This window comes from Phragmites australis, chromosome 1 (assembly GCF_958298935.1).
Source record: "Phragmites australis chromosome 1, lpPhrAust1.1, whole genome shotgun sequence".
Taxonomy (NCBI): domain Eukaryota; kingdom Viridiplantae; phylum Streptophyta; class Magnoliopsida; order Poales; family Poaceae; genus Phragmites; species Phragmites australis.
The window spans coordinates 7,459,143-7,482,732 of record NC_084921.1 but is presented as its reverse complement, the minus strand read 5'-3'; the positions used below and the strand labels follow the sequence as shown (position 1 = coordinate 7,482,732).

The following is a 23,590-nucleotide window of genomic DNA, read 5'->3' as shown; positions in this document are numbered from 1 at the left end:
TATAATTTATTTTCTTCCTAAAGATATTCTATTATGAAATTTTTTGACCTAACTACCCTAACCTTCTTCTGTATCTCATCCTTCCTATTCTTTTCCCCCTTTCACACCCCTTTCTCTCCTCCGACAGTCTCGTGTTCATTGTCGCCGAGCAATTCGAGGAGTCGTTGGTGCTTATGGTCAAGGACTGGGTTTCCCTAAGCTATGACGGCCGGATATTGCAACGACGCGTTAAGGACGGGTGGATCCGATGGTTGGTTTTAGTAGCTGAGTGGCTCATTGGAGGCATCTCTCTTAGGAGGCGACGATAGATATGAGCAAGAAAACACGTGATAGATTAAAGGGAGATTAAAGAGGAACAAGGAAGAAGACACGAGTAATTTGATCTAAAAATCTTCATAACGACATAATTGTAATAGCACCTATCCGATTTCAATTTTTATAATGATGTTTTTCAAAACCGGCAAAATCGTGATGTCACAGATCTAATTAACCCTAAAAAGATATATATCTTATTCATCACAGAAGAAATGTGCCAAACGAACGAAGAAACAATCCTTCACGAGCTGAAGAAAACCCGTCACCAATTTAATGACAACGGACACGACGAATAAGTAACTGAACATTTCATTGTCGGGCGGTACATTAATTACTCCGATTAAGTCTTCCTACAAGTGATTGATTAGCCAGCCTCACCTGTCCACAGAGAAGAAAGGGAGAGACATCTAATTACGCATACCGATTACATGAGCTAATCGATCAGTAGGGGTACGCACGGCATGGATGGTGAGCAGTTGAGCACCGTCCGGTGAGATCACCGGCCACCAGCCAACCAGACAACGACGCATCCGCATGTGTTGATGGCCCGCGTCACGCGCCACGCGTCGTCTCTTCGGCGGTGGAGGTGCCGTGCGGTGCGCTACGCCAGGGCCGGGGTATCGGGCTCCGGCTCGGCGTTCAGGTCGAGGCCCGCGCGCCGCGCCGCCGCGCCGTTCTCGGGGACGCGCTCGTCCGGCCGCGGCGGCGCAGGCGCGGGGGCGAAGTCCTCCCAGGAGAAGCTGGGCCGCCACGCCGGGGCGCGCAGGGAAGGCCGGGCGCCGGCGCCGCAGAGGCGGCGGGAGGCATCGCGCATGCGGCGGAGGATGGCGTAGAACTCCTCGACCTCCGCGTCGGAGACCTCGTCGACGGTGACGGCGGCGGGAGCGGAGTCTTCGCCGGTGATGTCGGTGGCGGGGCGCTTGCGCTTGGCGGTGGTCGCGTCCATGGTCTCACAGCGCGAGGGGAAGTGCGCGTGGAGGAGCGGGCAGAGGCGTGTGTTTGGTGACTGAGAGTGAGAGGTGTTTTGGAAGAAAAGAAAGAAAAAGTGGTTTATAAGCCAGGGAAGGGAAAAGGCCAGTATGCAAAGGGTAGTACGATACAATATACTATTTTTCCTTCGACGCTTCTGCCATGGAGTGGTCTTCCTTTTCTAAGCTGGGACCAACTCTTTATGAATATATTGTTATGACTAATTACTGGTCTCATAAACTTCTGTTTGCTCTACATATTTGAAGGCTTATTGTGACATCTATTTCACCTTTTTTTTAAGGCACAACTACTTGTGGGTCTGAAAAGGCTGTATCGCAGACTAGCTTGCATCATTTAAGTAAAATTTTCTACATCCTATTATATTATATAGCTTTGCAAAATTATCACTAAATTCTAGACTAGTCTAAATCAAAATATATTACTAAGGCCACGATATTAGTTCCCTCATCATTGTAGAAAAATGTTCCTCTATCTTTTATTCCTCGCACATCCTAGCATGTCCCTGATGAATTATAACCATAAGAAAGATAGATGATGGCTTTAATGATATATGCATTGTTGTTGTCTTCTTTCATATTTTCTAAACTATAGCGAAATAGTGGAGGATGATTTTAATGACATGCGCACTATTATTGTCTTCTGTCAAGTTTTTTAAGATGTAGCGAAGCGGTAGAGGATGGCTTCAATGACATGCGTACCATTGTTATCTTCTGTCATGTTTTCTAAGATGTAATGAAGTAGTAGAGGATGGTTTCAATGATATATACAGTATTGTTGTCTTCTGCCATGTTTTCTAAGGTGTAGCGAAGTAGTGGAGGACATCTTCAATGACATGAGCAAAGTTGTTGTCTTTTGTCATGTTTTCTAACCTATAGCAAAGCGGAGGATGACTTCAATGACATGCACACCGTTGTTGCCTTATCATGTTTTCTAAGCTATAGTGAAGCGATGGAGGATGACTTCAATGACATACGCATCATTGTTGTGTTATGTCATGTTTTCTAAGTCGTAGCAAAGTGGTAGAGTATAGCTTCAATGACATGAGCACCATTGTTATCTTTTGTCATGTTTTCTAAACTGTAGCGAAGCAATGGAGGATGCATTCAATGACATGTGCACTATTGTTGTCTTCTGTCATGTGTTTCTATGATGTAGTATAGTGGTGGAGGATGACTTTAATGACATGTGCACCATTGTTGTCTTCTGTCATATTTTTTAAGCTTTAATGAAGCGGTGGAGGATGGCTTCAATGACAGGCGCATCGTGCTTGTCTTCTGTCATGTTTTCTAAGTTGTAGTGAAGCGGGGATGATGGTTTCAATGACATACGCATCATTGTTATCTTCTGTCATATTTTCTAAGCGAATTGTCGTAAAATGTTGTAAATTTTGGCAAAAAGAAACTTTTTATCATCATTATGGCATCAACGATGGTTTCTAAAAATTGTACGCCAACGTTTTTCCTCAACCACATCTCACCATAGAAGGTGCACAATTAGAGTATACAAAAGCCATCGAGCCTAGCGAAGGAGTAGATGGGAGCTAACAATATGGTGTAGCTAGCTGATGAACCGTCGACTTTGGTGTCGTATATAAAGTGCAGCCGTGGTTAGACTTGGCCATGGATAACCTAGCCTTGCTTGATTTCCCCAAACGGGGCTTATACTTGGGATTGGGCTTGGGTCTACCATTTTAGCTCAATTCAATTATCAGGCAAGGCCTATGTTTCGTATTTTTGTCCATATTTTTTATGGGATCAGGGTTTCACCTTGAAGAACAAACAAGTACACACGCTTTGAGTTGGGTTTAGGCTTAGTTATTTAGGGCCAGGAGCCCAAGCCTTTTAGACCTGAGCTAACCTAGGGTTTGAATATGTCTTGTCCATCGTTAGGAAAGTGATAGTGAAATCTAGGGTTTTTATTAACTTCGACACGGACTTGTGCTTGGTGGCCCTAATGCATTCAGGTGGAGAAATTGTTTGTGGTGCAACAGTAATCAAGTATGCAGCATTGTCTCGTTTTACGGAACTTCGGCAACCATGTGGAACCCTCCTCCCCCTCTATCCCCGCCTAAGAATAAATTGCTTGAAGTGGTAGTAATTTCCGTGCCCAGTGGATGGTTAAGAAAATAAACCAATGAATGGTGGTGAGTACATGGCATGAGCTCAGCTGCACAAAGAATGGTAGCAAACATTTGGTTTGGACTAGACCTGAGCAAAACCTAGACTAGCCTTGGCTGTCTTTTGGGGCTTGGAATCTCTGACCAAGCTCGGGCTGGAATTTTGGGTTGTGCCGAATCGTGCCACGCTATGCGAGTTTACACACTACTCTTTATCAAGGTTTGGCACGGTCTGTTTCGAGCTTATGACGTGCCTGGCCCAAGATGCTTTTCGGTCTTGTAGAGCCGGGTCTAATCAAGACAGTCTCGGGCTGGATTTAGAGCTCAGGCCGCCTGACTTGCTCAGGTATAGTCTGTACCATTGGCAAGATTGGCAGAGGGTGCCGTCTCCGCTAAACGGTTTCTGGGCGGGCACATGCTCTGCAGCCACCAATAATGAAACCTAACTTGGATTCCTCAGCAGGGAAATACGGGGCCACCGCTAACACGCTTTTGCGCTACGGTCGCGCACGGAAGAAGAAAGCATTCATTCGCACGCTGCAAAAATCTGTGCTAGGTTGCATTCGCGCGTCTGAACTGAACTCAAGTGGACGGCGTGCAGCGCAGCAGCATGTCGAGCCCGGTCTACTTGGAAAATCTTCGGAAATTTTACTTGTGTCCTTTCACCTCATCACCAAATTGATGCCATTTGCTAGTGGAGGCCATTGTCAGGACAAGGTCTGGTTGGGGACTGCACTATTTGCCTTAGAATGTGAGACTCCGATCGGCCGGTACGTCACCTTACGTTATTTCCTGATTATTCTTCCCTTTTATCTTTTCTCGATTCCTGGGATACAACGGTACTGAGAATATAACTTTGTGGACAATTTGCAAGAAAATTCGTGTAAAGTCGGCACGCACTTGTTCCGGAATCTCTAAAATTTCCAAAGCATCACGAACAATAAGCGAAATGGTTTACATCAACTCCAACGGTTTTCCGTCAAGGTTTAAAATCTCTTTACAGAGGGATTTTTGTTTTCTTCAGTGCTCTAATATTTTTCTTTTACGGTTCCTGTTACAAAAATATTCTCAAAGTTATTCATTTCAAGATATGATTATCTTTTCTTTCACTTCACGAAGCTGTCGAAAATAAAAAAAATAAAGAAAATAAGAACTGAGATAGGAATAGAAAAGTAAATAAAAAGGAATAGGGTGCACCGTCGATTCGACGTACAGTGTCGTGGCCCTGCTGTGACATCACGATGCTCCCTTCAGGCCGCTGTCGTCAGCCGCAGTTGGCAGGCCGGACATCACTGCTCACTGGCCCCGCTCAAGCTGGATCGGGATCATGAGAGGCTACTGTAGCTACAGTAGAGTGCATTTAGGTCTGCTCTGAGCCGTTGATTTCAGAGTGGATGCATCAGATTCGTATGCTACAGTACCTACAGTAGCATGCTACAGTACAGAAACGCTGCATATAGAACCAGATACTGTTGCTACAGTAATGTATCATTAACTAATGCACAGCACTGTAGCATCAGACTCATTTTACTGTATAAACAGTGATCCTCTGCATTAATGATGTATTAATGCAGAGAATCCGGGTCCGCTCAAGCTGGCTCGTGACCTTGACTGTGGAGCAATGGCCAGGTCAAGGTCTCCTTGAACTCTTGTATAAAAAAGGTCTCCTTGAACTAGAGCAGTGCTGATGCAGGTCCCCAACCCCAACCGAGCAAATGGACTCAAAGGCGTATTGGCACGGCCGCACAAAGCAATAGGCACTATGACAGTACAATCGACAGGCATCATTGCACGTACGGGGTGTTTGGTTTGAGACACAAAACCGGATGGTCTATTATTCATTTATTCTATGAATTTTGATGAGATTATACCGCTCTTGTGATAGCGAGAAATGATACGATGATAGATGAACATATTCTATTCCTCAAACCAAATAATAAATGTTAGAAATAAAATGATGACAGATCATCTTATTCCCCGAATCAAACACCCGGTAGTGACCTCGCTCCATCCAATTTGACAACTAGTTGAGTGCTCAATCACAGCGCGTAAAAAAACAAACATATCTAACAAACTTTGCATCAACCGAACAGTGAAAAAAATAAGAAAAATTTGCCGGCGTGGTGTCATGACATGATATTATTTTGTCTCCGATATGACGATGTTTACCTGCCTCGGTCGCGTCGCTCCTTCTGACGAAAGCCGTTCGACAGAAGCGACCGGTTTGTTGGTATATGACGAGAACAATCAAAGTATTTTTACTGGCAGGTGATGACTAATGTAGATATATTATTCTCTCTAGTTATGGTCAAAATCAAAGTATTTTTACCGGCAGTGATGACTAATGTAGATATATTCTCTCTAGTTATAGAAAAGGTTAGATCAAAATTTTAAAACTTTGACTAATAGTAGTTTTTAAAATATTTAGTTTAGAAATCTTAAAATCACATATGTATATTTTTAAAAAATGTTTTCATAATATCGAAATTTCAATAAGTTTTATAAGTATATTTTAATAAAAAATAGTGATCAAAGTATGCATTAGAGACCATATTTTATCTAAAATGAAGACATATATTACTGGATGGAGTATTTAGGAACGAGAACCTTTTCAAGCCGGTGACATGATCAAATTACGCCCACTTCAACTTGGGCAGTTGCTTTCACATGAGCGTAGATGATATCTTTTACCGCCGGGGTTGATAGTGAAACTTAAGACGCATACGTGCCAAGAGTGCTGATACAAAAGTTGAGCTCGGCTTGGCTGCACAAAGACACACAAACAAGATGAGCAGATCAAGTCTGTGGCTAGCTGACTTATATAGTAATGATGCTAGTTAGCCACTCAAACTAAAGTTATTCTTTCTCTTTCTTTCTTTTGCCTCTGAAAGTCCCCAGTGCCTGCCAGAGGATGAATGATACATCGTGGTGGCCCTACGCCGGCACATGGAGGGGGAAATCGAGCAGGAATTCAATTGTCCTTTCAGTAATTGGAGGGTCACTTTTTTTTTGGGTACGGTCACTGTTGAAGTGAGCTCTTCTTTTATTTTTTGAGGAAATGAAGTGAGCTCAAATGAACACGGATTCCTGCCCGGACCGCTGTTGAGCTGTGGAGTGTGAGGCCGTGGGCGGCTCGCTCCACCTCGCGCCAGGCCCTTGAGAGCACTCCGGCCTCGACCCGCTTCTTTCTTTCTCCTTTGGGCTTGTCCATTTCGTGAAAATATAGTCGGGCCCGTGCAGAATACCGGTCCGGCGTGGTGGTGACAACAGGTGGGCTGTGAGAATCAAGGCTGTCCAGTTTGCTGCTTCTGACTTTTCAAGGAGATGCAAAGCGAGGAACATCGCGGCGACCATCCAGACGGAGCGTCTGTGCCAGTAGTTTTTTTTTTAACCTGGCACGAGATTGGACGCACGGAAATGGTCAGATGGACACATCCATATCTCCTCCCAGTTTCATATTTTACAAAGAGAGATCATTTCATTTTGGGTTCGCAAGGTATGTTTCGCTCCGCAAGCAACTCGGTTTTGCTTTCCCGAACCAATGCAACAGGCATCCATGTGTTTTCTTTTCCTCCATCGTTTGGCCCATGTATGACACAAAACGGAACGTACACGCAGGGACGGATCCCCTCTCTCTATATATAGACAATACATTTGTGTTTGAAAAAATAGTATGGGTAAATTATCGTCGCATGTTTAACGGGTGAGAACAACATCTTTCTCATTGAATGAGCGAGAATTTGTGGTCCCGGTATTCAGTGCATTAGATAACTGGAGAGAGAAATATCTCGTTTGTTTAATGGACGAGAACTGATCTCATCCGTTGAACGGGCGAGACGAAAGTCTCGCCCAGTGAATAGGCGACATGTTTATTAATATATAACAGAAGCGACATTTGTTCGATGAATGGATGATATCTTTATTACAACAGAAGCGAACATATTTATAATTATTTTTCAGTATAACTTTTGTATACAATAATTTCAAAAATATTGCACATTTATTTGATGAAAAATACTAGTTGCGTAAATAGTTGTCCAAACGGCATCATGAAGTGGTTCATTTTATCCTTAATTTTGGTTCGATGTCATCTTGTCGTCATTTCTTTATTTAATTGATGTAAAAGTGTGAGTTGATTTTATTTAGTGAAGTAATGATAGGAGAATATAAAATCTAATTTATCGAACAATAGTATTTGTGAAGCACCTTACCTAACATGTGTAAATACTACATCTAATTGCTAAAAAATATGTATAAAAAAGATTTAATCGCTAAACTATATCTAACCCTAATTCTAAAACTAGATCTACATTTTAAACTACGTCTAGTGGCTATCTTACCAGGCTTGTAAAAAAAATTAGATCTAATATCTAACCTATATTAAAACCTAGCACTAGTGGCTATCCTACAGGATTTGTTAAAAAATTAAAAAAAAAGCATACGTCTTTCCTCCGACAGAGCTTCGCCGCACGATTTCCCCCTCTCCCCTCCTCTCCTCTCATCTCCTTTCCTCTCAGCTGTGTTGGTATGAAATGAGCGGCTGACGTCAGCAGGGTTGGCGCGGTCGGATTAAATATCCAAAAGATCTCGCTCATTCAATGGATGAGACCTCTTGGGTGGGTCCGTCCAGTGTCGCAACCATAGAGATATCGCTCATTCAGCGGGCAAGATCTAGTTCTCGCCCACTAAAAAGCGAGATACTCCTCTCTCCAGTTATTTAATGCACTGAGTATCGGAGCCTACAAGTACTCACCCGTTGAATGGGCAAGATCTTGTTCTCGCCTGTTAAATAGATGATGGTAGCCTACATATATAATTTTTTCAAATAAGCGTGTATTCTTAATATATATATATATATATATATATATATATATATTCAAGAATACATGCTCTTTTGAAAAAAAAATTAGAAACTAGCGGATCATATGTCAGCGCATAAGGCCCAGCCCATGTGCACAACTAGCCATCTGCTAAGCCCACGATGACGCATGCCCTAGCTGCACAACACGCATACTTTGCCTCTGCTCGCGGTTGCCCATGGCCCTCTCCCTGACAATGCAATGGCTCACCATCCACCTGGCACCACCGCACCGCACCAAAACACTACGCCCCTCACACCCAGCTCCCTTCCATAATTGCCTTCCTCGTCTCATCGTCCTGTAGTCGCGGAGTGCTAGAGTCGCCCTCGTTCCGTCTGTGTTGCTCTGCTGCCTCCAGCTCTAAGGACGAGGAGGAGGCGGGGTTCTCCAGGAGCTACTTCCTGGCCTGCTGGCCAAGGAGAAGAAGCCCTCCTCCAGCAAGAAGCGTGTTCGCAACCGCGGGCAAGCCCTCGAACCTCAACCTCGTCGACGAGCAATTTCAGAACCCTCCCACCCTCTCCCTCGGATCACTTCTTCACCTCTCATGGTACAAACCTGTGGGTGCAATTGGCTAATTTGAGATCTCTTTGTAGGTGCTGTGTGCCTCCCTTCCTGAGATCCCCCGAAGCACAAGGAAGATGTAGAGGCCCTTACAAGAAGCTACAAGGATCAGTACCGCAACTGGTTATTCGAGCTAAGGTTTCTTCCAAAATTCACAGCCTTAACGCAGCCTCGGAGTCAGTTTGGTTAAATTCTATTATGACTGAAGTGAACAATTGAGAAACTGTTCTCCTGTACGTGCGGCTTTGGCCTCTTGATGTATGGGTTTCGATCCAATTAAGAAGCAGTTGCTCGAGGATTTTTGCCTCTACCACCTTGACTGATTTCACTGTCATTGCAGTCAATTGCTATCTTCCGTCCATCAACTTGAAGCAGATATAGCGTTGTTTGCACAACATTGACCTCTATCCTGCATAATGGCTTGCACTTCATGTTGCTGTCCAAATAGTTTGAAGTCTATTAAGTGTATGAATAGGCACATCCTTTCAATTTTGTTACATCCGCCACTGCACCGAAGTGGTGGTGCACCCTGTACCGCGATAACATGCCCCCTGACCCCGTCGGATTTTTTCGCAATGGCACTGCCCGGCCACAGGATGGCCCCATGCATGCATGTACATATCTACGGCTGCACGCGTTGTCCCCAGAAAAAATTGCAGTATCCCATATGGGCAGGGCAGGGCAGGGCAGGGCGGGCAGCACCGGCCGGGAGTAACTCTCTCGCACGTGAGGGCCGAGGGGGCTGTGCAAATGGACAAAACCGAGCGGTGGCCGTGTGCCCGTGTCTGGGACCGTAGCCACTGATTAAAAAACTATTGTAAAAATTAGGTGATTCTTAACCGATTTTTATAGATATTTAGCGTAACCATCTATAATCGAATGCTTATAAAAATAAACGATTTCTACTGATACAAAATAGATCATCTATTAAAAATCTATTTTCATAAACGATTCACTTAAGGATTCACTTAAGAAATCATATGTGAAAATGGTTTTTACAGACATTATATTTTAGCATCTGCTTATAGATAGATAGATTTTTACAGCGGGTAACATAAGGACCCGTCTGTGATATATATTTTATTTAAAAATAATAATTAGCATATATTTTATTTTCTCCGGATTTCAACATATTTTTAAGACAGATTTCAAACATCACTAATTTCAACAATATTTGAATCAACACAAATCTAATATTCACAAGTACAATATTTTTACATCACAAGTCAATTTATATTAAAAGTCAATATTGCTAAGAGTCTTTCCTCTCCCACTCATAAAGCCTCGGATGGCTAGCTAATTAGCCTTTGAGATCAAAGAATCTGCCACTCTTTTTATGATTTCGTGCATAATAAACAGGCACATGTCACGTTGGACGTTTTGAATATATTCGTATGTGACAGAGGTGTTGGTACGTTTGATTATCCGTGCTTGAAATAAAAACACAACTAAGAGTTAAACACTGCTAACAGAAACAGAATCAAATAAGAATGTGCAAGCGCAATTATGGCTTACGTCCTTAGAGTTCGTTTTGTACCTCCCGTTTATAAAAAACGCGCATACATAATATCCATAAAGAACAGTATCGAAACCTTGCTTGTGACATTTAAAAAAAAATGCAACACATTCGTTAGTTTAATCATAAATAGTGAGATACAAGCATTAGAGGTGTACTATTATCAGAAATTGTGTACGGATGGCCATCGCATCTGGCTTGGCTATATCGTGTATCTCACCTTTCGTTATGTACCATTTGTAGATCCTATTTGAATGTCAATGAGTAATTATCAATTCATAAATGATTTATAAGAGTTTTATGTATGAGAATTTTCTTTACCTTTGTACAACGTCGATAAGATCTTGGTAGGATTTTTGAGGGAGATCGACTGAGTCAAAGACCACAAGTCTGCTCGACTTCAGCATTAGCATTATACAAATAAAGTGGTTGCTACATAAACCTTTATGTTAGGTTCTTGATTGATCAATTAAGTTGAATACTTATGTTAGGTTCTTGACGTATCACACTTACTTAAAGTTGTAAAGAGTCATGATATAGTCCTTGTCTTGTATTTCTAGCATGGCCCTTTCTGTGTAGGTTGATATTTCAAGTCTACGTGTTTTAGTCATTTCTCTTATGACTCTTGCTCTCTTCTTGTTACTCTTCCCCTTAATCTGGGGGTCATCAGTTCTCAACTTCACGATCAAGTTGGGCTAGGAAATTCATTGCGGATTAATGAAACCGATCGGTAACTTCAACTTTTCCGCATCGTTAAATTGTATTCTACAGAACAAGTCAATAGTCATTAACTTTTATAACATATATTGGTAAATATATGAACATAGGGGTAGATTGTAGGCACTTACAGGCACCACACGCTTATAAGATTGATGTCAAGTTTGTCACGGCGAAACAAAACATGCATGTCCTTAAAATCCACAATGAGATAGGATTTCCCGCTTAGAAAAACGTTAGCAGGGACAGAAGCAGTGATTATAGAGAACCCCACACGACATGCCCTCATGTACCATTCGTGGAATCTCCTCATCTCCCATAGACCTTCTTGGAGTTGAAATAATAGCAGAAATGGCTTGTCATTCTCATATTTATCAGGAACATCCGATGTAGGCAAGAAATACAACTGAAAGGTACTTAATGTTTTGTCGGTCTCTTCGTGAGATCGCCCTTCGCTGGAGATTTCTCAGTGGATGATGCCTTTGCTTTTGAGGACAGAAGCCACCTCTTCACCGGTGATGTTAGAGTATTTTCATATGGGGTAACAAATGATAGGGACTCTCCGATGCTCAGGTGAATGTGCCAGAGTCACAGACGCTGGAGGCGGAGGTGCCGGAGTCACAGACGGTGAAGCACGATGCGAAGAAGCATAAGGAAAGAAAAGGAATCAAGGTATGCCTTTTAAACTTTTTGTGAGCACATCTAAATGGAGATCCACTAACTAAACGCAACAATCAATCTTTGTGCCAATGATAAATTTAATCTAAAAAAATCTTTGTGCCAGCAATGAATTTGATCTAAAAAACAATCTTTATCCCAAATTTATTTACATGTTTGTTTTGTTTTATCATTTTGTTAGCTATATGAACAACCTAAGAACACTGAAATAGTATCACTCAAATACTTTTAGTTCTAAGTGTAGATACTGAAACTATTTTCATGCATTACCTCATAAGAAAAGTAAATATGAGTTATATGTTCAAACACCCCATTCCACCTCCTTAGAAGCTATCACTGAAACTATCACTCATATACTATCAATTCGAATCATATGTGTGTATCAAACAACATATTATCCTTATATATATATATATATATATATATATATATATATACACACACACACACACGCACACACACACATACACACGACAAGTCTATTCTGCGTCTAGGTACAATAGTGAACTACATTGCGCCACCTTCAGTTGTTGTAGCCTCTTTCGCACCACCCTAGTTACGACTAAGAAACTAGTCAGTTACAACGTTACAATGGCATATATAGGTGAATTACGATCATATGATAAAAAATGTATAATTACGAGAAATATTGTAGTTTACTGCTGCACCACCCCCAATTACGACTAAGAAAATAGTCAGTTATGACAGCAAAAATAGTTCAGTTACGTTCACATAAAAAAAAAAGTTACGATAGCAACTAAGTTACAATTACGACTATACTACTTTTTGGATCGTAACTGGGGTATGCGTAGAGATGACCTAGTTGCGATCACAGTTACGACTAAGAAAATAGTCAGTTACGACAGCACAGATAGTTAAGTTACGATCACATAACAAAAAAGTCCGTTACGATAGCAACTATACTACTTTTTAGATCGTAACTGGGGGTGTACGCAGAGGTGACCCAGTTGCGATCACATGACAAAAAAGTGCATAATTCTAGATAAGGTACCCAGTTATGACTATATATATTTGTAGTAACTGACCTATCTTGTGAGTCGCAACTATACTATTTTTGAATCATAACTGCGGGGTGGTGCAACAGTGAACTACAGTACACTTAGACACATAATAAATATACAATATGTGTATATATATAAACCGATCATGACAAGTCCTTGTTTTAACTTCCAAAGCCACTGTTGGTTGATGTACTATTTTTAGCTCTGGCTATGTTTTATACTTAACTTTCTAGTGGCTTCAATCTCAAAGGACGTGTTTGGATGCCTGCACGTGCGCCGGCCTGGCTCCACGTGTGCAGGCGCCGGCCGTTCGCTCCGTGTTTGGTTGCCGGTACTGCCGCTCGAGACTGCATTCGCCCATGCACGCGCATCCGCCCATCCTGGCTCAGCGTGTACGTCGGAATCGGCTGTTTCCGCGGGTTTGGCTGGCGAGATGCAAAAGTACTGTATACATAATTTTTTTATTTAACTTTTGATTTTATTTAGAGGTACGAGAGAGGTCTAAAAAATCTAAATATTTTTTAGCAAACTAGAGCTCATTAGCAACCCATTTTAATTAGTTTGAAAAAAAAAACCTAAGTTAATATTTAATTAAAATTCTCTAAAAATCATAAAAAATTCACTAATATTCTTATCCTGCGACGTACTAATTTATAAAAATATTTTAAATCCTAGGTTATTTAGTAAAAAAGTGAGTTTTTTTATAATACAACATATACTCATGTAGGCAACCTAACATAATTTCTTTTCAGTCAGGCTAAGACATACAGCCAACCAAACAGACTCTATTGTATTTTTCAAGTTTGACTCAACTCAGACTATCTCAACTCATACAGATTGAGCCATACAGACAATCAAACACATCCAAAATACATCTATAGTCTTAACTGACTCCTGTGGCTAGACAGGAATGGCGTAACAGATGGTGGCCTTTATTTGTGTTTTCTTGATACAAGGAGATACAGGGGCTGTTAACCCTTTGTTGAAAAAGTTTCGAAGTTATTGTTGGTTGATCAATGCTTTTCCTTGCGTTCTGTCCGTACCATCTCTGACTATTCAGATCCTAAATTTCAGGGAAGCAAAGGAAAGTCGCAAAGTACTACAAGAAACAAGAAAAGTACCATCTCTGACTATTCAGATCCTAAATTTCAGGGAAGCAAAGGAAAGTCGCAAAGTACTACATCAAACAAGAAAATCTACTGAAGGATTTCAGCGAGATGGAGACCATGAATGAACTTGGTTGGTTAGATCAGAGTGCTCCTTCTGAGGTACAAGTCTTCTATACAGCTTCACTGTTGTGCTGTATGTAATTATGAAATTCGCAACTAGACATCTTATGAGTCCTGCCTAGCTCCGTCAAAATGTTGGCTCGTTTAAGATTGACGAGCGATTTTAGCACCATCGGTTCATCTGCGTATGAATGCAAAAATAAATTGTGTGAACTAACACAGGTCTGAGTGAGCCAATAATTAGCGCTCAATCAAACAGCCACCCATGCAACACCCGGTCAATGCCCATGTTTAGCGGGATGACTGTGTGCGTCAATCCAAAACAAGCCCTATGTGTTTTTCCTTATATAACTGGAACACTATCCTCTTGTTCTCTTCGTAGGAAGAGCTAAGGCAATTGGTGAAGAGCGAAAGAGTAGCTATTAATATGTCGAACATAATTAATCTGATCTTTTTTTTTTTACAAAATCCATCAGTTTTTGCTCTCCACTGAATATACCATAAAGAATGATAGATAGGTAGAAAGAAAAATAGCTTCAGGATTAAGAAGTCCTTAACTATGGCATTAGTTATTGACTGTGTTAAGAACAATATTAGAGGCAAAGCAGGAAACCAAATGATTGTGCTAGAACAATATTAGTTATTGATTGTGCTAAGGATCTCGAGCAATGTTGTAAATTGTAAGCATGAATATTAATTAGTAAATATTAGTCATTCTTAAGATTTATTTTCGCAGATGATGAGATGAGCATCAATATCGAAGCTTGGCAAAATCACAGAATCTATAGCTATCAACCAAATGAAGAGATAAATCTATTTCCTTCATTTCATTATTTAGCAGGCTGTATTATAGGACCAGGGGCATTCAAATTTTTCTAAGCTAAGTGTTGCAACCTTAGTTAAAACTAGAATGGTAGCGCGCCGTTGGCGCGCATGTTTGATGGCCAACGATGCTAGCATATTGCGGTCTTTTCTCTGGTAGACTCCTTTTTCTTGTAGGACTTTATTGACAATGTTGTTATGCTACATATCCAGGTTGTATGATAAAGTGCAAATTGCTGAAACATCTAGATAGAACATAGTTCATGAGTTTGACATGCAGCGGGATATAGAGAAAAAAAAACTTAAAAGGTACATGGTACAGGTTCAGTAGATATAAAAAGATATATATACACATAGCTTTACATAGATGATTATAGATTCCAAAGGAACATCTTGTTCCTGTTATTCTAAAATATAGCTAAGTAGTTGTAGGACATGTTGAGCAGATCAAAGAGCTCATCCTGAATATTTGGTTGTATAGGAATTAAGTCTGGAAGTCCATGTAGTACCAACACAGTTGCTCGTAGTGTAATACACAAGTGCAAAAGCTTGCAAAGTCCTTGGTATCCCTGCATCTTTGTGATCCTGACTTTAGATACTAAATATTATTGGGAAAAAAAGAATGGGAGAACTCTAGTTACATGCATACAAGATTTGGTAAATATGGGGAAAAATACTGTATTCAACTTGATGTGTATTTAGGCATTCAATTGACTAACACGACAAACAATAAGTATAAAAACAACTATATCAGGAAGCAAACAACATAGTTAAATACAAATGTGAATACATTTTTGGAAATAGTAGTCTGTTGTAGATATTATATGAAGCAACAAATTACTTTATTTTACCTGCTTGAGGTAGGTTTACTTGGTTTTTGAAGATTTACTTTTTGCTTTCATAGTAGATCCTGATGGACTATCCTCAATATCTTCAAAAGCTCTTTTTTTTCCCGTTCCATCATCGAAAAGTCGTCTATGTATCATAGATGTAATATATAAATATTAAGTTTCTTTTGTGCATAGTGGGAAGTATGGAAATAAAACATGCATATAAGTGTATAGCTTACTGATTGTCCTCTATGTCCATAGGGTCAAATGGTATTTCGAGATTATTATCTTGGGCCTTATCTTCCTGGATATAACCATAAATATTTAAGTGTAGATAAATAAGATAAGGAAAATAAGTAGTATATGATATATAATATATTGGTACTGTTCTTTACCTTGGCACCTATTGTATTATCTGTTATTGGCATTAGTGGTGGTAAATCCTTGGTCACTTGCAGTGGAGTTGAGGTACTTGGTGGCTGATTCATATTTATTTGTAGATTAAGGTCTTGCTTGCCAAACTGTTCAGCAATATATATAACTTCGAACGATGGGTCAGCATTGGGGTTTCTAATGAACTTCTTTGCAGAGATTCTTACAACAAATGTGAATTTTTGTCCAACAATGTTTTGTATCTCCAAAGGAATCTCATCACTGCGATATTTGTTTCTCATCACTATAACAGGTTTTCCAATCAGCAGTTGTGCCACATCACCAAACAGAACAAATTCTAAATCTCCATCACCATCAGTACCTATGAGACATAATTTGTACCTGCAGATAGCATTTCATTTTAACATGTGGATAATATAAGAGTGATAATTCTCTACTAAAAGTGAATATGACAAAAGTTTAAAAACCTGTATTCTGGATCTCCTTCAGTGCAGTCTGTGTCATTGCATTTGTAAGTACCTCCAATTAGACGTGTCCCAGATCTGCACTTTCTGCATGATACATACAACCATCCTTGGTTTGGCGTTAGTCGTGAGATTGTGACAGTGCAACAGTACCTTTCATCCTACATTTAATTGAAATTAAATGTTTTTAGATTAGTATACGTATGAAGGTTGTGAAGAAACAATTGAAATCGTATTTATAATTTTTTTCCCGTACCGTTTGATCAAAAGGATCAACCTTTTTCAGTTGCATTATTGTCTTGGGCTGAACCTGTGTTGTGATAGTTGCATTGCTCACTAATGTAATTTTTTCAATTGGTTTAGATGGCTGTGGTAACCTAAAATAAATGTGAATTGTAATTTTTTAGTAAATTGGGTGCATCTGCAAATGGAATAAGTATATAGGGATAAGGTTGTAATTAGTCTTAATACTCACTGCTGGTAAAAGCGCTGTACTTCAGGTATCATTTGCTTGTTGATGTACCATCTACATGCAGATGTACAGCTGAGAAATGGTGGCCCTCCATATTTTTTATACAGAGTACCAACAAAGATTACGATAACAGCTTGCTTCTGCCCTTGTTCATACACTTGTTCTCCATTGAATTCTAATGCTCGATTACCCCACAATGAAACATCAAGAGTGTTTTCACTGCAATAAATAATAGAAATTTGTATCAGAAATTTGCTTGTATAACGTTATAGCTGAATATTGCTTGACAGAACAAACAGTGATTCCTGACGTTAGAGTCAAAGTAAACTAATTGTTTTTTTCATGTAAAAGACTGCTTTTGTTGTAAAAGACTAATCAAAATAGTGCATGGCACTGACTTACTTTCTTTTTTTTATCCATGTGTATGAGTTGGCAGCTTGAAGAAGGGATGGACAAAGGAAGAGGAAGAATGAGTTAGCAGCTTAAATAGTTTTTTTATGGTTCTGATATGTTGAGGCACTTAGGAAACCAGAGTGTGGTAACTTTTTTACGGTATTGGACACGCCTATATCCTATTTTGTACTTTGTTCAGAATAATAGATGATATTTCGAATGATGGGCATAATAAATACCTTGTGCAATACAAAATAATGTAGGATATGCTGTTGCCAAGTGAAATTTTGCACAAATAACTATTTTTGTATTCGTAGTAATAAATGGAAAAATATGCATAGGTCTGCAGAATATACAAAGAATGAATTGTAACAATATACCTGAGATCTTGTAGTTTCAAAACACGTTTAGTTTGATGTCTATCTTTGCTTACCCTCACAACAGCACTATTAGAAACTGCTGTAACTTGTCCAATGACATCTGCATGTATTTTGAAGGGGTTATGCAGTTTTTTTTGTGTGTGTTAATAATGCAGAAATTAAAAGATTTAAGATGTAGAAGGTGCGTACCATGAAATTTCTCATCAACATTCACATATTCATTGAGCTTATGAAATGGTGTCAGCCTGAAAGTGTACTCTGGAAATGTTGGTGGATATGTACCAGTCTTGTTGATATTAGTTAGCCTGTTCATTTTGATCATGTAGGGAGCATCAACTGCTTTGAAACGGGTTTTCGCCCTTTCAACCAAGAACTTTTTTATTACCGCCACCATTCCTTCATTGAGCTTTGGTTTTAATATGGAGATAGCATCAGGTGGTATCTCCGCATACATAGCATTGTTCTGGTGAGAGGAGTAAAAGAAAAGAATAAGTGTATATTACACAATATTTGGAAATAAAGCTAAAACAGATAAAAAACATATCGTGAATCTGCAAATATAATTACCTTTTCATCAAGAAGGATCAAATCGAGATGCTTAATAGGTCCTTCGTCAGTGTTACCATGAAACTCCCACATACGTGATACTTTGACTTGGATAGTCCAGTGTATGCTCGAAGGGTTTATATCTGACAATAGGTTGTAGGGCATCTGGAAAAAGATTGGCCAAGAATAACCAATTGGATACCTGTATGTTAGATGTATTTGAAAACTTCGTGGTATACTGTATTTCTCGTTTCATTACCACATGTGCCATCTTCGTTTTCAATTAGTATTTTTAGTCCATGCCTTGATGTTACTCGTGATACAGCTACATATAATTGGCCATGTGTAAATACTGGTTTTTTCAAGTATACACCTACATTTTTCAATGTTTGTCCTTGACTTTTATTTATAGTCATTGCATAGCAAACTTTTATTGGAAATTGACGTCGATTTAGCAAGAATGGCCATTTAGGCCCCCTTGTGGTGAGGTTTATTCTAGGGATGCATACTTTGTTGTTTATATTAGAACCCGTTATAATGGTAGCCTCTATGACGTTATCTCCTAGTTTTGAAACTATGAGCCTCGTTCCATTGCATAAACCGATACTTTGGTCTAGATTTCGCAGTAACATAATTGGGACGCCATTTTTCAGTACTATTCTATGTTGTGGAAAATTATTTGTATTAAGTGAATTCAAATATTCAATAGGGTATAATATATTTGCGTCATTTACTATGTCAAAAGAGCGGGAAATACTGTCAGCGCTTAAGTATTCATGTTCAACACTTGGTAATAGTGAAACCATGTAATCATTAACTTCATCAACTGTTTCATTTGTTGGTGAAAGAATAGCTCGTTCTTTGATATATTCATGGTTGTTATAGTTTTTAATAAACTCTGGATATATAGTATTAACCAAAGTTGGGATCCTTGGTTCAGAGGTTATGATCAAAAACTCTTCTGGTATTTTAATCCATGTAGGTTCATTCTCTGTCTCTCTAGCTTTTGTTGGTAATTGTCCATTACCAAGATCTAGGATCCATTGATTAAATGTTGATAATTCATTTATTAAAGCGGTATCTTGTGTATGTTGTTTTAATCTCATATTTTCTGTGAGATGTAAAACATGTACACATTTCCACAATTGTGATTTGATTATAGATGCTTCGATAATTTGTATTCGAGAACTATTTTCAACTACTGGTAAAATTTGTCTTATGTCTCCGCCTAGTACTATTACTTTACCACCAAATGGTATCGATTTTGCTTTCTTCTTTATGGGTTGCATAATATCACGAAGTGTATTGTCTAGAGCTTCTAAGCATTTTTTATCTGTCATCATAGCTTCATCCCAAATTATAAGTGATGTAGCAATTAGTAATTCTGCAAGCATAGTGCCACGTTTGATATCACATGTACATGTATCATCTATGTCAACAGGTATTTTAAATCTTGAGTGTGCTGTTCTCCCATTTGGTAATAACAATGAGGCTACTCCCGATGATGCTACTGCTAGTACTATTTTTTCCTCGATCTTAAATAAGAGACTATTGCGTTCCATAAAAATGTTTTTCCGGTCCCTCCATATCCAGAAACAAAATAAAAACCATGTAAGTTATCTATAACTTGTTGTACAATAATATGGAATGCATGTTTTTGTTTCTTGTTCAAGTTGGCGTATAATCTCGTGGCATCTTCAGTTAATGATTTAATATCATAGTTTAACTCCTCTTCTATTAATCGATTTACATATTGGGGTCTATATATATTTGACATGGCGGGTAAGTTGAACCTGTCTATTTTAATCCCATTTCTTGATAGTAGGTACTCTATATGTTGTAGAACCAAATCTTTTAGTTCAATGTCTTTCATAAGTATATTGATCCCTGGGTATTGTTGTTGTGATTGGTATTCGATATCATTGGCCATCAATCTCCAATTATCCTCAAAAAAAATTCCTCTTTTTCCATTCCACAGAAAAGTAACATTGTAACAAATAATTGACGTAATTGGTTTGATGTAGCCCATGTTGCAGCTTCTTGAAAAGTCTTATACCATTCATGGTCATCATTTAGAAGCCCACGTGCTCCGCATGTTTCTTTAAATGTATTATATGCAATTCCTTTGTATATTCTAATTTCATCATAATTTCTGGCTCCTTTCACAATCATAAGAAGCATACGCAAATAAAATCTTTCACCTTCCATTGGATTTACATAATATAATCTTCCTATTTTAGTTCCGTGTGTTCTTTTGATCCATTTACGATCTTTTGTGTTCCAGGTCCACTTTGTTGGGAAGTCACAATATGTAAGTTCATGTCCCTCAGGATAAATTTGGTTAGCTATGAACCACTCTGTTAACATTGTTTTTCTTTGTCTTGGATCCTCTATAATTTTTTTTAGTTGAGTATTTTTGTCAAATGTAATGTTATTCATCACAGGTAGATGTACTGGAAGTCGTTCAACAGCAGGGTTATGACCATATATGTCATATCCATAGATTCTCCAAAGAGCGTCTTGGTCACATATATATCTACATTCTAAATATTCTTTTATTTCATCCTTTTTTTTATTTTCCTCATTTGTAGCTACATCTTGTCCCATTTTTATCTGTTCGAAAATTATTTTTGCTTTGTCAGGACCTTTATTAACATATTTGCATAAATATTTTAGAACTCTCGTTTTATTGCAATATTCTATGTTGATGTGAGCTTGATATTTTTTCAGCAAGTATATATTGTATGGTACAACCCATCTGTTATCTAAATCGTGTTTACCCTTGTTAATATAGATTCCTGTATGACGTCGTTTATATATTGCAAATCCATTTTCATCGGTTGTCGTTTCATTTTGGAATTCTTTTGGATAAAACTTTGAGCATGTGCCGTTTTTCATACATGGGCAATTTGGGTTTGTATCACCACATGGACCATGCAACATATGTTCTGCTACGAGGATGTATCCGAGTGGATCTTGTTCAGGATCTGGTATCTCTGCTGATATGTATTGGTCTATTACTTCATATGTTATTTCTTTACCATTTTTACATATCCATACAAGAATATGTACATGGGGTAGACCTCTTTTTTGAAATTCTATTGAGTATAGTATAGCACAAATTTTCCCAAATATTTTTCCTGATTTAATATCGCTTAGTAACTCTTCAAGCTTCATATGAAAAACTCTAACTATTATATCAGACCGATCATTTGGTTGTTGGCCAAATTCTAATGATTCAAGTATTTCAGCCCACCTTGGGTTACATGTAAATGTAACAAAAAAATCTGGAGCACCATAAACACAGCATATTGCTATTCCATCATGATAATTTTGCACCATATAGCGTCGGCATCCAGTGTGACTTGAAGGTAATAGTGTTCTTTTTCCGACGTCTTCACCCTTTTGAAGTCCTTTTTCTACAGCATCGACTATGCCTTGTAAGTACTCTATCCTTAATTTATCTTGGTTTTTAGCTATATATTGAAGTCTATCATCATCTATGGAAATACGAGCATCCACAACAACTTGTTTAGATAACCTTCCATAACACAGATATGGATTTGGTTGTCCCTTTTTATAATGCACATGATATCGAAAGAAGTCTTGCATTGTTACACGAGTTCGTTTTTTCTTTGCGGAATTACTTGTGTCATAATAATAGATACCCAATTGGTAACCTCTTTCCCCGTATGGAAATAACAATGGATATTGTAGAGGCATATAGGCTGGATGAAGATTTGAAATTCGTTGTAGACCCTTTGATTTACTACTTACTATGATGTCGCGCTTGAAATTATCTAATGTTTGGTCACCTACAACCAGTATGGCAAGGCCATCTTGATTTGGCATTTCATATTGTACTGGTCCTTTTTTGTCTGATCCTATTATCCGTATGCTTATATCTATTCCTTTGTATTCATTTATTAGATCACGTGCTAGACGGAATTTTTTTACTAATGGGTTACATGTATCTAGCATTTCCTTTAAACCATGGACAATTATTGGATTAATATCAGCCTCATCAGGATCTTCTTGTGTTAGAGCTCGTATTCGATTCGATATTTCATTTTGTGTATCATATACATATAATGCTGCATATCTTGGTATGTCGTTTTCTTTTGGTAACAATGATCCAATTCGATGGTGTACTTGTCCGTTTATACGGAATACATATGGTCCTACTCCATTATTTATATTTTTGTCAATATTTGCTCCCATAGATGTAAATGCGAATAAACTATTATATTGTCTTATTTTTTCCAAGAATTTCTTTGATGTTGCACCACCTCTGTAATCAAGTAGATGTGCAAGCATCAAAGGAGGAGGTTTAAAAGGTGGAATGCGTATTTTACCTCCTTTACAACATAGGTTATATACTATATTATTTGTTCTAGATGTTGATTCCCGTTTAACCCGTTCTTCAAACCAAAAGGAGGCACCACAATATCTACAAATATATTTTGCCAGTCCGTAATATGATCTTTCACTGTACGATTCTTTTACTTGTTGGATATGTGTAGTACCAAATTCTCCGCATTTTCTTGTCATGGAGAAAGACATATTGTTTTTTTTAATTCAGTTCCTCGTCTTTTTACAATGTTTTCATTGTACTCGGTATTAAAATATGGGGATAATATTTTTTGTTTTTTATTGCGTACCATATTTGAGACTATATTTGCATTTTGATATAATATATATGCAGAAAAAGGGAAACCCAGTTAGATACATATTATACAATCAGCAAACAAAGAAGATAACTAAAGATGAACAAATATTACATTGTAATCCACATATGTACGTAATAATCTAAGTTTAAAAAGGAAATTAAATAATTGTTAGGTTCTATTGGTCTTACCTTGTAATTCTGCTATGATTCTCCTCACTTGTAGCTGTATACAATGCTGTCATATTAAGTAGAATATAGAGTTAGATATAAAAAATATACGCTTGTAGCACTTAAAAGAGATAATTTATAATTAGGAAGAGAATGTATTTAAATCTGTCTAAATTAACAATATATAATAAAATAAATATCAGAACGAAAATATGCGGTACGTCAGTAAAAGTTTTAGAAATATATCTTCGCAAGTCCATGACTGTGCCTTTTAATGACGACCATTATTTTCATATGATCAATGGAGATGCTTTTACCTATATTAATGTTCACAATCAGTAATGTTTGGCTGCATTAGGAAGAGATAAAATCTGTTAGCAGTTGATTTTTCTTTCTGATTAGTAAATGTTTTTTTATCCTCCAATACTACCAAAATCTGGGTTAAGTGAT

General features: G+C 38.5%; 2 protein-coding genes across 4 annotated transcripts; both read right to left on the bottom strand.

Moving 5' to 3' along the window:
- Positions 1-606: 606 nt before the first annotated feature.
- Positions 607-1,380, bottom strand: LOC133887399 (protein NEGATIVE REGULATOR OF RESISTANCE-like). The gene has a single exon (XM_062327340.1). It carries the CDS (start codon positions 1,259-1,261, stop codon positions 917-919), a length of 345 nt encoding a protein of 114 aa, XP_062183324.1. The 5' UTR covers positions 1,262-1,380; the 3' UTR covers positions 607-916.
- A 13,776-nt stretch (positions 1,381-15,156) lies between these two features.
- LOC133900657 (replication factor A protein 1-like) lies at positions 15,157-23,317 on the bottom strand. Of its 3 annotated transcripts, none has more exons than XM_062341998.1 (11): positions 23,162-23,317; positions 18,325-18,468; positions 17,947-18,220; positions 17,758-17,857; positions 16,988-17,203; positions 16,769-16,889; positions 16,516-16,673; positions 16,051-16,429; positions 15,895-15,959; positions 15,677-15,800; positions 15,157-15,400 (listed from the first exon to the last, which is right to left on the bottom strand). In XM_062341998.1, exons 2-10 carry the CDS (start codon positions 18,466-18,468, stop codon positions 15,692-15,694), a joined length of 1,566 nt encoding a protein of 521 aa, XP_062197982.1. In that variant the 5' UTR covers positions 23,162-23,317; the 3' UTR covers positions 15,157-15,400; positions 15,677-15,691. The 3 variants fall into 3 exon arrangements, 2 of the variants coding, with proteins under 2 accessions (XP_062197982.1, XP_062197913.1); XM_062341929.1 differs by having other exon boundaries at positions 15,157-15,394; XR_009906582.1 differs by lacking the exons at positions 15,157-15,400; positions 15,677-15,800; positions 15,895-15,959; ... (4 more) ...; positions 17,758-17,857; positions 23,162-23,317 and having other exon boundaries at positions 18,082-18,220; positions 18,325-23,155.
- Between the last annotated feature and the right edge of the window lie 273 nt (positions 23,318-23,590).